The 16,618-nt window shown below is 40.3% G+C and overlaps 1 protein-coding gene across 11 annotated transcripts in view; it reads left to right on the top strand.

Annotated features, from left to right (window-relative positions):
* Positions 1–14,981, top strand: part of SPATA13 (spermatogenesis associated 13) — a 130,889-nt gene extending 115,908 nt beyond the window's left edge. For all 11 annotated transcript variants that reach the window (XM_006138886.5, XM_006138885.5, XM_014581469.4 and 8 more), the window contains 2 exons: positions 7,231–7,305; positions 8,954–14,981. In XM_006138886.5, coding sequence (XP_006138948.2) covers positions 7,231–7,305; positions 8,954–9,135 — 257 coding nt within the window. In that variant the 3' untranslated portion in view covers positions 9,136–14,981. The remainder of the gene's footprint in view (positions 1–7,230; positions 7,306–8,953) is intronic.
* Positions 14,982–16,618: the final 1,637 nt, after the last annotated feature.

The raw sequence follows: 16,618 nt of genomic DNA, 5'->3' as shown, positions 1-16,618 counted from the left end.
TTACGTACAAGATAGGGATTGTAGGTTTGTTCTTAAGTTGAATTTGTATGTAAGTCGGAACTGGTGTCCAGATTCAGCTGCTGTTGAAACTGACCAGCAGCAGCTGAATCGGACATGCTTGGGGCAGAGCAGCTAGGGTGCTGCTGGGTTGGTCCCGCAGTGCCGCTCCTCGGCGCTACTGGACCAACCCGGCAGCACCCCAGCTGCTCTGCCCCAAGCGTCCCCAAGTCAGCCGCTGCTGAAACTGATCAGCCGCTGATTCCAGGAAGCCCGGGGCAGAGCAGCTCTGCCTCGGGCGTCCTATAGTCAGCCGCTGATCAGTTTCAGCAGCGGCTGACTTGGGGACGCCTGGGGCAGAGCAGCTGGGGTGCTGCTGGGTTGGTCCAGTAGCGCCGCACCTCGGCGCTCTGGGACCAACCCGGCAGCCCCTCAGCTGCTCTACCCCAGGCGTCGGCGAGAAAAGCCTGGTCTGCTGGGGGAGGGGTGCACTAGCTGGATTCACTCGCTAGCGTCCTCCGCGGCGAGAAAAGCCGCTCCGCGTCTCCCCGGTCTGCTGGGGAGAAGCGCCCCCCGTGCCGCCAGAGGTGGCGATAGTGGGGGAGGCATCCCACACTAGCAGGGCCCTCCCCTCCTCCCCCCGGTTCATAACTAGGGGTCCAACTTAAATCGGACTGACATAACCCGGGGACTGCCTGTATGTTGCACAACACAAAGAGCAGAATGCAGGGTGAGGGTAGCACAGTTTTCTCATCAACAGCAAAAATCTGTCCCCTGCTGAAAACCTTTGTACTGCAATGGGGGAAGGAGTATTCGTTATTTGGTCATGGAGCAGCTTTTAAACTGCCCCACAGACACTTTTACAGACCTAGATCTGCTGTAGCTCCTTAATTCCCATTCTGTGCCCTTCCCCTGCTCTCCTACTAGTCCTCCCAGAGCAGGTATGCTGCAAGAGGCCCTATGTAGCTGACCTCTGGTGCATGGAGGAGGTGGAATCCCTCAAGATGCCTTTCATTGCATAGCAGAGCCTCACGTATTTCTGCTGGCATATTGGTGCCTTCCATGGCTTCAGATATGTGAGCAAATTCACCTCGCGATTAGGAATGTAGGGGTTTAACCTGTTAACTGGTTAACTGATAAACTGATGTTTATGGGTTACTGTTAATGGTTAAACTTGACATGGGGCTGATGTAAAAACAACCAGTAAAAGCATACTAGTGCTGAGGGCTTGTTTACGGGAGAAACACTACCCCCACAGCATTGCACCTGAACTGCTGTAGTACTTCAGTGGAGACATCCCCTACTACGCTGACAGGAGAGATTCCCCTGTGGGTGTAGTTAATCCACCTTCCCAAGAAGCAACCTGTGGATTTTTCACACCCTTGAGCAATGTAGCTGGCCTATCTTTTTAGCATAGACTGGACCTTATATGTGAACCAGTGGCTGGTAATCACTTTTCTAAAGAACATTTTTATTATTAAGCCAAGCAGGTCTGTGTAACCTATGTAGGAAACCAATGTGTCCGAGAGCCTGGCATGTGCACGTTAGAAACAGTTCAAGTAATAGCACCCCCAGCAAAGTTACAGAGGCAGAAAGGATTTATAGGTGAGGATGAGAATGGGTAGGACCCTGCCTGTCTTACATTAGATAGGGCCTTGCAAATCCTAGGGCCAGCTTTGGGCCAAAATGTATCCCATGTAAATGTGCATTTGGGATTTTAATTTTAAATTATGCTTGTTTCACATTTTAATATTGGTCATTACAGCTTCAGTTTAATATGGTCAATGGTAAAAGGTTCAGCAGAATTGCACTGAGAAGAGACAGACATAAAAGAGGATAGTTGTAATAGAAAACATAAAACTGATTTTTACATTCCCAAGGCAACAGTAGGAGGGAAAAAAATCCCAGAGATATTCCAACACCTGCCTTAGCTCTCCCCGATGGACCATTTGTTACAAGTAGCCAAGGTCAACTGGTACCCAAAATAAATGATGGAGCTGAGACAACTAAGCTCCCCCAAATCACCATGCAAATTAGTTTCCCTATTTTACCTTGATCTGCAGTGGGAGCCGACACTGCCATTGGACATCCTGGCCATTACTTTCTGGAGCTGTTTCTACACAGAGTGCACACACCACTCATGCACACACTTATCGCTGCCGGGCCCATCTGCAGCAGAATTCTAAACTAACCTGTGTGTTGTGGCAGGATGGCTGACTGGGAAATAGAGAACTATGTAATGCATTTGGAGACCCATTTATCAAACAAACTGACTCAACCTAGCCCATCCTGCCATACAGTAAGACGGACTGTCCTAATAGTTAGTAGACTGTCACATAAAAGGGCAGAGCAAAAGACCTCTTATTTACAAAACAAATGCAACATCCACATCCTTTGCCCTCACTTAATTTCCAAATTTGTGATGGGCCTCAGCTCCATTAACCCTGATGAATGGCTACATTTCACTTAGGGATTTGTGAATTGGACTGGGCAGAAGGAGATTAACAGCAAATCTTTGTCCATCTTTGGACCTTTCTACGGTTCAGTTAGGTCCTCCACTTTAGCTTTATGAGCCAGGATCTGAGCTCTTTGCTGTTGAAGCAGTTCTTTTCTGAAAGTTCCACAGAAATAGAAGCAAGAGAGTATGCAGGACAGCCCAAATGTTTATGCCCTTACCATGTCAGTCCCTGTGTATTAAAGAGACAAAGAGGGAGAAATAATATAAGAACATAAGAATGGCGTACTGGGTCAGACCAAAGGTCCATCTAGCCCAGTGTTCTGTCTGCCGACAGTGGCCAATACCAGATGCCCCAGAGGGAGTGAACAGAACAGGTAATCATTATCATCATCCCTGTCATCCATTTCCAGCCTCTGACAGACAGAGGCTAGGGATACCATTCCTACCCATCCTGGCTAATAGTCATTGAAGGACCTAGCCTCCATGAATGCATTTTTTAACCTTGTTAAAGTCCTGGTCATCACAATATCCTCTGGCAAGGAGTTCCACGGGTTGACTGTGCACTACATCAAGAAAAACATCCATTTGTTTGTTTTAAACCTGCTACCTATTAATGACATTTGGTGACCGCTAGTTCTCTTTTATTGGACCAACTCCTGGGGGGTAAAAAACAAATGAGTTTTCAAAAGCTTGTTTCTCACCAAGCAGACTTTAGTTTAGCAAGAGATATTACTTCATTCAACTTATTCAGTGCAAATTGTACATATTTTGAGGATTTTGAAGTGCATACCAGTGGACCCACACAATACTGATGCCTGCTGTTACTGGTATAGTTTTGCCAAAAACTCTGATTTTGGGAGAGGAAGTTTGGAAGAAGAAAATATGTGAGTGATAGGGCACTATACCTTCCTCCAAAAGTAATGTTGCAACATAAAAAATCTTGAGACGGATAAGACTGAGGAATACTATTCTAAGGAAAGTTGCAGCAGCCATGTCCCTGAATTTTTTTATTTTGTATGTTAAATTTGCCTGAATAATCTCATGAAAACAAAGCTGTGTCAGTGGCACTATAACAATGACAATAACAATAATATAGAAGGCTTGCTAATACATATCTTGCAGTCCCAAAATTTCCCTTCTGTTCAATGCAAGCAGTGCAAGATGGGGCCCAAAGAGCTTTATATCTACAAAACATTGTGCAAACATTAATTAGTATAGCAAACAAAAGAACAGAATTATAAGAAAATATATTTTCTATAATGCTAGATTGTCAGCCGACGGTCAGGACAGTGAGTGGTGTGTGTGTGTATACTATACACCCGAGACTTCAACTGCTGAGACCGGGGTCCCTTGCAGTGGGCAACCTGGAAGAGGTTGATGGGCGCCCCAATAAGTATACAGGAAGAGCTTATTACACTTCAGATTTTAGCTGCTAGAATCTGTGATTCCTTCTCAGCGGGCAGCCTCGGGGAGGCTGAGAAGTGCCCCAACGGATTTTGCCACCTGGGTGTGACACAAATCCAAACGCCCAAGCTCTTCCTATACTGTCCCTAATGACCGGCTGAAGTTCTTTTTAAATTGTGCCTGGTTCTGTTACAGCAACTGAAGGAGTCAGGTTAAAACTTAAACATTTACAGGTTTATTGAGGAAGCTTATAAATCATATGGTTGCAACGGCTATTGTTCTATTTCTTAACTGCTGACAAATATATATAGATATAGAAAAAAAATGGTTACAAAGAAGATAAAGATAGGAAATAGAAAATAATGGTACCAAATGACAGCTTAATCTTTAAAGAGCTCTATTCTATGCATGCACTATAACAAAAAGACACATACAGGTACAATTTTTACCCCCTTCTGTGTCACTCGGTCCCAGCGTGTCAGGCCAGGATCGGTCCCTCAATTCCTTGGAAAGACGAAAATACGAGGTGGGCGTCCCCGTGGAACCTCGGGAGGTCAAACACCTAACCCGACCAGCAGGTAGAGGGCAGATTGACACTCAAAAGAGAGTGTGCTGCTGTACCACCTTATATACCCGTTGGGTCACGTATTTTCTCTTTCTTATCTGTAATGCCAAATGGTGCGGGCCTTTTGTGAGACCAGTTCTTACAAGGGAGTTGTGAACTTAATTTACACTTGTAAAAGAGAGTTGAGAGGATTAAATTGGAAGTACTGGACATTCTTTTTCTCAGTGGGAAATTCCTCTCCCAGGGACTGTGTGTGTTCGAATCAACATGGGTGCCAGCCGGGCACTTCTTGCAGCCTCGAGCTCAGTTTATTTCCTTAATCGTTACTCAGAGTCAGAGAAACTCGCATATCCTGGTCTCACATCAAAGCAGATCAAAGCTTAATGGCTATGCTGATTTTCTTATTGTTCCTTCTCTGCCCTGTATACAGACATCTCAGAGGGCAAGCAAGATTGTTTGAGATGGGGGGGGGGGGGCTGTCTGGCTACATAGATACATAAAATTCAGCTTTTATGTCACTGCATATATGGGTGGAATATCCTTTGGAATCTGCTGGAAAATATCCTTTAAAAATTTCAAATGCTTGTTTAGACCAGAAGCACTAGAAGCTCCCTAAAAGTTTTAGGTAAGAGCACAAGCATCCAAAAAGATGGCCTCACTTGCGCTTTGTCTCTTCCCCTGAGGTCCCTCCCCTAATTGCTCATGCTTAAAGCAGGTAAAAAGCAGAAAGATAAAGCCTTCCTACTTATAAAACTGATGAGGCCTTGCCCCCTGTGCCTCCCACTCCCTCGTTATAGCTTTTATGGTTCAGACCTACCAGTATGCCACATTATATAGATGTATCATGCTATAAAAGGGATGTTTCGAATTTAACGTCCAAAACCACTTAATTTAAGTTGATATGCCTTTGTGAGTCTCTGTGGCTTAGATCTCTTCTCCATTACCTAGAAAATTTTGTTTTCTAAAATTTCACTTTTTTGGCACAGATGAACACTATTCTTTAGCCAAGCTAGTGGAAGCATCTTTTTTGATTTTGTAATTTTTCATGCTGGAATTCAGATGAAGTCTCTAATTTCACTCTTCTAGGAACAAATAATTCACCCTGCAAATTCTAAAGCTTGAATGACTAGTTCTGTTTTCAAAGACATTTCGGTAGAGGCCAGAGCCTCCCAAACCATACTGAGCTCTTCTGAGCTATTATGAGTGTGTGCTGGGAACAGGCCAGAGCCAGCAATCTTTTTTTCCAAAACCACTAATAGTAGACCTAAGAAACAGTCTGCTTCCTACTTTTTGATTTTCTTTGGCTGTTGTTTTGTCTCCAGGAGGGGAAAAGAGAATTGAATAATTACAAATGAAATAAAATGAATATCCAGTAACTGAAAAAGTGTGGCAGGATTATATTAAAAACACCCGAGGGAAGTAACTCCTCCATGAACACAGGCCAAAAAGTACAGGAAATTCAAAATAATTGAAAAGTGTGAATGACGGAGCAGAATGCAATCCAAGTGGCTGTTTTATTGGGCCACCTGGCTTTGGATTGCAGCACTTTGCAGTCCATTGTATGTAGGTGAATGAAATGAGAAGCACCCCACATGCAACTTTTTAGTCATGCTAATATGATTATATTAATATAATGCTAATATAAAACACATTCAGCTGCTGCAACAGCATGCTCAGTTACTAGATGAATCTCAACACAGGGAGCTGAAACTAGAATATCCGTACTTGAATTCCAAAAACATTGTCTAGTAGATGTAAGGTAAAATTCCTCTAGCTACATTAATATTAGGAGCCTGTCCTCCTACGAACCAGACTCTCTCTGCCACATTGAAATTCTCTTATACACTTTGCACTGGTACATTACAGTAAATTGTTAGATTGAACCATGATATCATGTAACATGACACTACTCATCTAAGTATAAGCATGTGTGTTTAATATCCCTCACTACACTGACATCCATAACACACCAAAGAAAGTTACAACAGTTAAAAGAAAACACCACCTGGTTTGATCAATTTGAAGACATTAAGTTTTGTAAAATACCAGCTTTCAGTGTTGTAGTTTGAAATTAATTCATGTTCTTAGAGGAACTTTTAAAATTAAAACATCTTTATTAATTTTGGATCAAAATAAATAAAATGTGTAACACAAATACTGTCAATACAGAAATAGCAAATATTGGAGTGTTGGTCTGAGGGAAATTGGTACAGTGTTATTTTACAGAACACAAGCAGGATTATGTCCATACATACTGTGACCTTGCTTTCTCTTACCAGTTTTACACCTGTATAGTTCTATTGGTTTCATTTGGTTATCCCTGGTTTACCCCAGTGTGAGTGAGAAAAGAATCAAGCCTTGTATTTATATCTCCTTGCAATCTACTAACTTGGTTTGTGAATCAGTTGCCCCCCGTCATCTTCCTAGGTATTAGTTTGCTGTATCATCTCTGATGTAGCTGTCCAAGTTGTAAAATGGCATGTAGCTAGTCAGTTGTCCAGTGACCGCTAACTGGAGATAATGAAAACCATATGTTAATTTAGTCCTAGCTGGCATCAATTTGTGATCAAAGGACCAAATTAGTACAATATATGTTTTGTCAATAAAATGCCAGAATTAAACTGGTGAAACAGTAGAATTTGGACCTATATTTCTCAAAGCATATGGCACATTATTATTCAGAATTATTTAAAAATCACTAAAGTTCCATTTTGAAAGTGTTCGCTCAAATATTTTTTAATTTACTGTTATCAAATAGCAGATCAAGTATCTTAATACTGAGACTCTCATGTATTTTATAATCCAGGAATGGAAATCTCAGAAAATCAAAAGAAACAAGCCATGCAAAATGCCAGAAAGTCAAGGCATGGAAAAATTAAAGGTGAGTATTTAAGTACTATTGTAAGTTTTTAATATACAGATTAATAGTTCAGTATTTAAATTTATGATAGGAAATAACATTCAAATATAATCTTTGATCCTTTACAAATCTCTTTTAGGGTAGACTTTCTAAAGTGATATTATTTAGCGCATATTTCCTCTTCAAAGCCCTTAATAAATAATTTACTAAATAATCTTTACAAACTCCTTCAAATAGGCAAAAAAATGACTTAAACAGAGAAATTGAGAGATTTACCTAAAGGTACAAAAGGTGTGTCAGAGGCTTAGATGGGATTAGAAACTGAAGAATGGAAACCCTGGTTCCATTCCCATGTTCAGACTCTTGCACTCAAGTCCTCTAGAATTCTACAATGTGATCTAAAATATTCTTTGAATATAAATTTTGTTGTATTCAAAGCAGAAAATTCTAAATGATTTTGTGCGCGTTTATGTGTGTGAGAGACAAGAGAGATTTTGTTCACTTTTTGATGCGTTGAGTGGATGAGTTTAGCATCTGGGAGTCAGACTGGGTCTGAGTAAGAAGTTGGGGTGTGTCTAGACTACATGCCTCCTTCGACGGAGGCATGTAGATTAGCCAGATCGGAAGAGGGAAATGAAGCCGCGATTAAAATAATCGCGGCTTCATTTAAATTTAAATGGCTGCCCCGATCTGCCGATCAGCTGTTTGTCGGCAGATCGGGGGAGTCTGGACGCGATGCGCCGACAAAGAAGCCTTTCTTCATCGGCACAGGTAAGCCTCGTGAAACCAGGTTTACCTGTGCCGATGAAGAAAGGCTTCTTTGTCGGCGCATCGCGTCCAGACTCCCCCGATCTGCCGACAAACAGCTGATCGGCAGATCGGGGCAGCCATTTAAATTTAAATGAAGCCGCGATTATTTTAATCGCGGCTTCATTTCCCTCTTCCGATCTGGCTAATCTACATGCCTCCGTCGAAGGAGGCATGTAGTCTAGACACACCCTTGGTTAGAGGTGCTGTTCTGGAAGAATGGAAGAGGCATGACTTTTGTCTTTGTTCAATGTCAACTTTTTTGATCTACAATTGTGAAAGATTCTTATAGGCACATTAATATGTAAACATGCCTATCACTCAGTAGATATGAGTGAATGGTATGTTACAAATTTGGCCAGATTTTCACAGCATTGGTTGTAAAACATTGATCAGGTGATTGTGATCACAGTAGTCAAATGACAGTCTCTGAGAACATTATGTTGGAAAAAAAATTCTGCTCCAAGGTGCCTTTTCTTCACCAGTAGGAACATTTTACACAATCTTTCCCAGCTATTGCTTAAAAAGGCAGTGTCTGCTAGATTAGCCTTCTTTCCTCTGAAAAGCAGGATGTTCCTGCAGCTGTTGCCTGATTTTGTGAAACTAATGCTGATTTTCTAGATAATACTGTAAAGTTTTGAGGTCATACAATTATTTGGGGTTTTTTTACCTAATCAGAATTAAGACCAAAATGGAAACATGGAAAGTCAGATATGGTGAGATCTGATCTACTGCTGTTGAATATGATGGCAAGAATCAGACTTTATTGAGAGTTGCATTTGTCCCATATGCTCTATGAATTTTCTCCAGGTCGATTACTTTGCCATTTGATTCACACATTCTTAATTTTTTCCATCTCCAGGTATAAGTTATAATGGATGTCCGATGCCCCCTCTACACCAGAGTTTACATCCAATTCATCAACGCCACATCACTGTGCCCACCAGCATTCCACAGCAGCAGGTCTTTGCTCTGGCAGAGCCCAAACGAAAGCCATCCCTTTTCTGGCACACCTTCAACAAACTTACCCCATTCAAGAAATGAGAGGGTGAGAGTTATTGGAAGGACGTTGGCTGGCTGAAGGAGAGCTGTCTTCTTGAGAAGAACCTTTGGGATGCAACTGAACATGCTTGAGCTAGAAAACTGCGAATCCTCTCTTTTAAACAGACTTAGGCTCCACCTGAGTCCAGAACATAGTCTAGAAGGAAAGCTAAGTTCATAAGGTTATATGATGAAGAATCCAGATGGTTCTGAAGTAAATGTTGACACATGTCAATAAGCATTGCTAATGAGGAATACATCACTTGGTGATGAAGGCAAATTGCTATTATTCTATAGTAGCGGCATCTAATCTCTCTTTAATAAAGTCTTCTAAAATTTATTTTTCTTTAATAATGAATTGAGGGCCAAATTTAGGAGTAGAAAAAAATTCTTCCCTCAGGGCATATTGGCAAGGAATTTTAGGGGAATTTTCTCCTTTGTTTCTATCACTGAGCAGGGGTCATCCATCAGGATCAGATGATTTAACTGGATGGGGATGCAGAAACTAGTGGATCTCAACACTTTCTGTCTTTTCCACTGTTTCTGTACATTTGCCAAATGGCAATAGGAAGACCCACAAGGCCTTATCTTCTAGATTAGAACAGACAATTTTTTTACTTCATACTATGGAAAAAGGAACAAAAAAAGACTGCAAGGATTTATGTATTTATTGCTTATGAGGAATGGAAAGAGGAAAAACCAGACCCACTGAATGATTCTTTCCACCCGAGGTACCATGTTGCATGCATATATGCACTTCCAAATACATTTCATTTCTTGCCTAGGCTTCCTATCCTGTAAGGCTCTTCTCTGTAATTCCAATATGACTGTGTTTCTGTATAAAAATTAAAGTGTTTTATTTTTAAACAAATGCAAATAATGTGAACACATAAAAATGCAAAGTTAAGGAACCACGAGAGTCTTCTGGCACTAATGAGCTTTGGTTATGTAATTCACACTTTTTCGTGCAACTTTATTTGGAAAGTGTATGAACTGTAACAAAAGTTTCCATCAAATTCCTGAAGCTGTCTTTGATGCGAAGCCTCTTACACATCAGTCAAGTGACTGTGGGTTTTTTATTGCTTCAAAATATTAGAGAAGATGGCACCAGTATGGACAAAAGCATTTGATGGAAGCCAAAGTTGGCTTTGAGACCCATCAGTTTCTGTTGAAGGATGACTTTTATTTTGCGCTGAGGTCAGCTCTGGCCAGAATCTGTAGTATATGTTTGCACTGCCCTATTTTGCTTTGCCTGTGACATGAAGTTGATTTGAAAAAAAATACCTTTATAAAACGCATGAGAAAATAGGTTTTAGAACTGGCAGCACTGGTCATTTTTCTCAATTGCCATGTGTAATAATTAACAAGTATGGAGGAGAGGCACCATAGGTTTCAGCATTGGTTTGCAAAGGATTTATTTCATATATTTTACCATTATAAGAGTCCTATGCTGCTGATTAGAAGAATGATCTAATAATAAAAGAAGTTCCAAAAGTGTTCTTTGACAAATTAACTCAGCCTTCTTTGCCATGGATATGTAAAAATAAATGAAGAATGAATAATGGGTTAACAGGCAGGTATCTTACAGACATTGTAAAAAGCCTTATTTTAAAGTCTGCTGTTGTAACTCTCTATTTTTACATGTGGAGTCCAAAAGTTGGAGTGTAAAATAATTTAATAACAGTAGCTTCTACAATGCATGAGCAAGCTCACTAATGATGCACATGAATAAATGTTTGTCAGTAGTTGTGTTTAAAAAAAACGTGCACTTCAGTTTTTGATAGACACATACCTGACCTTTTACTAGCAAGTCGTTTTAACTAAGTGATGCATTGAGAACTGTACATTCGAAATGCCTTTTGTATATAGCTCAGCAATAACTGCAAAGTTCTGCTGATGCTGAACTGAACTTTCCAGTGTGTAATGAACCTTAGTGCTTGTACTTTTTTCATAATTTATTGGTGGGGTGAAATTTCAGTTTGAGAACTACTTCATGGCAGATCAAATGGATCACAGGCATTTTCTTCTGAGCAATGATCCAACGTGGAAAAAGAAGTGTGTAGGGAAGTCCAGGAAACAACATGCTGGGTGTTTTGTTGATTTAAATGTCTTGTGTAAAATGAGCCACTTCCTTTCAGATTTTTTTTTTAAATAATTCTGAATGTTTAATGTAAGTATAAAGACTGTATTTCCAGATGAAGGCACATAAAATTGTGCTCTCGCTAAAATGGGTAGCCATGTAGTATTTCTCAATAGCCATTTGTCTGCACAGTTGTCCAATTCTGCTGTACAAATGCAAGCTATGCACATGCAGCAGGTATGCAGGCATTTTTGAAGTCAGAACTTTACCACACACATTTGGAAAGTTTTGCCTTAAGACACAGGAAAAGAATCTTGGGCTACATTGTACAACCAGCTGTTTCTTGTCCCAGCTAGCTTTTTATACCATGCTGGCATAAGCCTAAAGAGTTTGAGAGGCACGTCCATGGTTACACTCTTGACTTAGATCAGTCGTTCCCAATCTTTTCGAGCACACAGACCCCTTTTCAATCTATTAAAATTGCATGCCCCCCTCTCCCTGGAGGAGGAAAAAAAAGAAGAAAGGTAAATTAAAGAAAGGAAAAGAAAAGTAAGGATTGGGTCCACTGTAGTGGGCCTGATCCTTATTTTTAAACTTTCCATAGACCCCCTTCCCCCTCCCGCAGTACTGTTGCAGACCACCAGGCGTCTGTGGACCACTGTTTGGGAACCACTGTTTTAGATAATACTTATTCCACTCCAAAAAGAGAGTTCCTGTGGCAATTCTGGAAAGCAAAGTAGATTTATGAATGTATTTACTTCGCATGTGAATAGCCGCATAGGCTATTCCTTTCACAGCAGTGTTCTTGTCTTAGCCTTGGGAATGAAGACAAAGGTTTGAATGTGCTTTTGGGTGCACAAGTTCCTTTCTTCAGGAGCACCTCATTCATTTCAATGAGATGCAAGGCAAAATATTTCATTATGCAGATTATTCAGGAAAGGTTATATGTATAATATATTACATATGAATCTGAATTATTTGCCATTTTATGTGTGTCTTTTCATGAAGCCTAATCTTGCATCAGGTGTAGAGGAAAAGATCCATATGGCATGTTTGTTGATTTTATTGGCTAATTTATACATCTGGACTGCGCCTAGACTGGCAAGTTTTTCCACAAAAAAACTTGCCAGCTGTCTACACTGGCCGCTTGAATTTGCACAAGAACACTGACGATCTAATGTAAGATTGTCAGTGTTCTTGTGCAAATACTATGCTGCTCCCGTTCGGGAAAAAGCCCTCTTGCGCAAATGTATTTGCTCAAGAGGGCCAGTATAGACAGCTAAAAACTGTTTTGTGCAAAAAAGCCCCAATGGCGAAAATGGCGATCAAGGCTTTCTTGAGCAAAACCGCATCTATATTGGCACGGACGCTTTTCCGCAAAAAGTGCTTTTGCGCAAAAGCATCCGTGCCAATCTAGACGCTCTTTTCCGTAAAAGCTTTTAACGGAAAAACTTTTCCGTTAAAAGCATTTGCGGAAAATCATGCCAGTCTAGACACAGCCCTGTGGTCTAAGAATGTGCTTACTTGATGGCAGGATGATCAGTGAAATACCACAAAATGGGTGAAAGGGAGATTCCATCACAGCATTTTGAAGATAACATAGGTAAACACTAAGTTACATTATCCAACAATCAAAGCATCTGTTAACCAAGAAGTTCAGCATGATTACATAATCTTCATGGAAGTACAGTTGCAAAGTAAATAGCTAGTAGTTTATCAAAATTTACCTTGAAAAGAACTGTCATTGTCCTGCTCCTGTTGAAATGGCTTTTTATTAGCATATCAATATAAAAATCAGAATTCAATAGTTATTAATTTTACCTCACTTTGCTTTAATTTTTTCCCTGTTCTATTCAGTGCAACATTTACATACAGCTGTGCCTCATTTAGGTAAAGTGCAGCCTGGGAAGAGCCTTCCTTATTACCTATTGAGCAGACAACCTCAGACTTTCTGTGTGACAAGCATTGAAACAATCTTCCTTGAATGTGATTCCATTGGGTAGGATAATGCCAAAACATAACTGCATCTAAGAGTTTTGATCTTACTCAAAACAAGATTGTTTTACAAATGACTTTTGCCATGCTGAATTTCACTTTGATTTTTAACAGTGAAAAGCAGTGAATAAGTTTAAAAAGATAGAATACACAAATATTCCACATTTCATTATTTTTTAAATCATCATAACTTGGAGTTTATGAGCCAAAGGTTCTTAGCCATAACAAATATAGTATCTTTTATTGACTGCCTTTCTTTTTTTATGTCTGTGGAATTTGTATTTGAGAGATGCCTTCTGAATGATCCTGTAATTTAAGACATTGTTGTAAATATTAGAGATGACTTGCATATGTATTTTACTTGACAAATGTTTTGTAACATTTTATCTTTATGTACATGCTTTAGGCATCTTACTATCTGTATGCTGTTACACATTGTAAATGAAGTGCAGTGGCTACAGAACAGATGAATTGGCTGTTGACAGCTAAGTACAATGTATAGGACTGTAGTGACCTGATATGTATTTGTTCTGAAGTAATCAATGTGTTGCAAGATTTATTTCCACTCAATACATTGTTTGTCAAAATGAGTCTATTTTCTGGAAATGAGTACAAACCTAGACTTGCATTATTTTGTTCTTACAGTATGTTTTAATGAAAAAAATGTACAAAGCTGAAATTGCTCAGCGATTTGTCTTACAAAATTATACTGTGCAGTTTTTAAAAATGACGGTGGCTGGTTTTGTTGTCTATAAAATCACTGGGGTTTTAAGTACTTCTAATATCACATTTCTTTAGAGCAAAAATGTCATGTCCTCCTCTGTTGGTTTTATGATTATACCCATTTTCCATTTATAGTATGAACTAATTTTAATCACAGCCACTGAGTTTGACTCCAGAGTAACTCCTCACCATTCAGAAAATATTTTAAACCTGGTTTTGCCCCTACAACATGCCTCTACCATCACTGTTGTTGTCACCTCTCTTCTGAGAGATCATACCTATCAGTCTTCCTTGGAGGTAAATATAAGCGTAGCATTTTCTGGCACTAATGAAACTGGCATTGAATGGAGGATAATTCCATTTTGCATCAGCTTTTGGGTTTTCAAAATTTTCCTTTCCACATAAGAATAAAACCACATTTTTCAACATTTTTTCTAAAATGAAATAATGTTGGGTAAGTGTGTATATATACATACATGTATGCATGCTATCAGCTGCTGGTTGGACAATTGGTGGAGATCCAGGTTCAAATCCCTAATCTGCCTGATCAGGGCACAGTTTTTCATCCCAGATTATTCTGCTTCAGGCTCAGAAGAGACTTGTCACAACCAGGATGTGGGCAATCCAACTTAGTGGTTTGGGAGGCAGGCTGGGTTGTATCCCAGGCCAGAGAGCAAACCAGGTATCAGGAGGCAGGCAGGGTCAAATTACTGGGAGATTAGTAGCAGGAACAGGTATTGCAAGAGAAGCAGCTCTGAGCAGGCACAACACAGTTGCATGGAAAACTTTCTGTTCCTGTGCTTGCATTAACTTGAAGCTGGGACCTCTTCAGAACCCTTCCCCTCCTCCCCCCCACCCTGCCAGAGTTCCACCAATCAGAGTTAAGAGCTAGAATTCAGCTGCTATTTTAGTAGCTTATAGTAGGTTCCAGGACAGCAGGTTGGGGCAGCCTAGTTCTTAGCTCTGGTCATCTGAAGAAGTGGGCAGTACCCAAGAAAGCTCATGATACCATCAACATGTTTTGTTAGTCTATAAAGTGCTACCAGACTCTCTCTTTTTTTTTTTTTTTTTTTTTTTTTTTTTGTAACAGACTAACTCGGCTACCCCCTGAAACTTCTTAAGAACCCTGTGAGCCATGGTCTAAAATTCATGGTCCCTAACAGGATTTGGGAGAGTCTTGCTCCCTCAAAACAACCAAAAACAAAACAAAATTCCCTTTTTCAATAAATCGCCACAAAATGTTTTGTCTTTAAGAGAGCGTATGTCACAGAAATGCCATGCCCAAAATATTCTGACCTATCATGCTAGCAGAATGGTAGGCTTGCACTTCCTTCCCCTTCTTCTCAAAGCCTGCACCTTTGACTTCCACCATTTGGTTGTCCTAGAAAATGAGAATTAGATGGGCCTAGGTCTGCTATGTGGCATTGAAACAAACCAATTGTATCAAGGCCCTAAACTGTAGTTTCTTCCATTTTTACCAAAGCTGTGTTTACACTGGTGCGATCTTGCACAAAAGCGGCCACTCTTGTGCAAAAACCTGCTGCCTGTCTACACTGGCCGCGTGTTCTTGAGCAAGTAAACTGACATTCTAATTTATGAAATCAGGGTTTCTTGCGCCAGAACTCTGACGCTCCCGCTCAGGAATAAGCCCTTTTGCTCAACTGTTCTTGCGCAAGAGACCAGTGTAGACAGGCAACATAAATTTCTTGCACAAGAAAGCCTTATGGTTAAAATGGCCATCAGAGCTTTCTTGTGCAAGAGAGGGTCTACACTGGCATGGATGCTCTTGCACAAAAGCGCATCTCTTGCGCAAAAGCACATGCCAGTGTAGATACTCTCTTCTGGAAGAGTTTTTGCACAAGAACTCTTCCGCAAAAGAGTTCTTGCTCAAGAAGTTGCCATTGTAGACGTAGCCCTAGTATATAAATAGCCTACAAGGCTTATTCTCAGATAGCAAGCTCAAGTGGCTGTTCTGTACACAAGAAATGCATGATTGTAATCTCTCCTCACCATTTTAGGTGTTCAGATACCACAGTGAAGTGTACTAATACAAGGATTTGGATCAGTATTCCCTCTAATTTTTTCTACCCGTGTGTGGAATAAATTTTGTTATCTGCAGCAAAGCATGTGCAGATGTGCACCACCAATAGAAACACATGCTGATGGCTGTGGGCAATCTACTAATAAACTAGGTGGCATTTCAATCTCTCCTGGATAGCCGCCCAAGCACTCATCTTACGGGGAACACTTATTCGGTCCTTGTACATATCCTCAAAGAAGGAATCAATATATTAAATATTTAGACAGAAATAAACTGCTCTGGGAAAATATACATTTGCTATGTGTTAAATGTAACATGGAAAGAAAAATAATGTCCTTTTAAAATTTTTTGAGGCATAACAGTGGTCTGAAATGTTGGATTTTTTTTCTTGTGTATTTTTTAAAATTAGAAATTCAGTTCTCTACCTGATGTTTCCTAAAAGACACTATGACTGAATGGAGAGCCTGTAGAATTGTAAGGACAGTTGTGTCCAGATCACACAAATTGCCATCATAAAACTTTGGCTTTTTGAGGGGCCAAACCACAAGGAAAGCTTTGTTCTAGAGAGAGTCAGGGATGTTTCCTATTTGGCAAGCTGAGCATAATCCCTTTTGGCTCCGGAATGCAGCTGCAGGAGTGGAAATAAA

The sequence above is a fragment of the Pelodiscus sinensis genome, chromosome 1, assembly GCF_052426305.1.
Source record: "Pelodiscus sinensis isolate ZL-2025 chromosome 1, ASM5242630v1, whole genome shotgun sequence".
In the NCBI taxonomy this organism is placed as follows: domain Eukaryota; kingdom Metazoa; phylum Chordata; order Testudines; family Trionychidae; genus Pelodiscus; species Pelodiscus sinensis.
The sequence above is the reverse complement of the archived record's forward strand: the minus strand, read 5'-3'. Positions and strand labels throughout refer to the sequence as shown.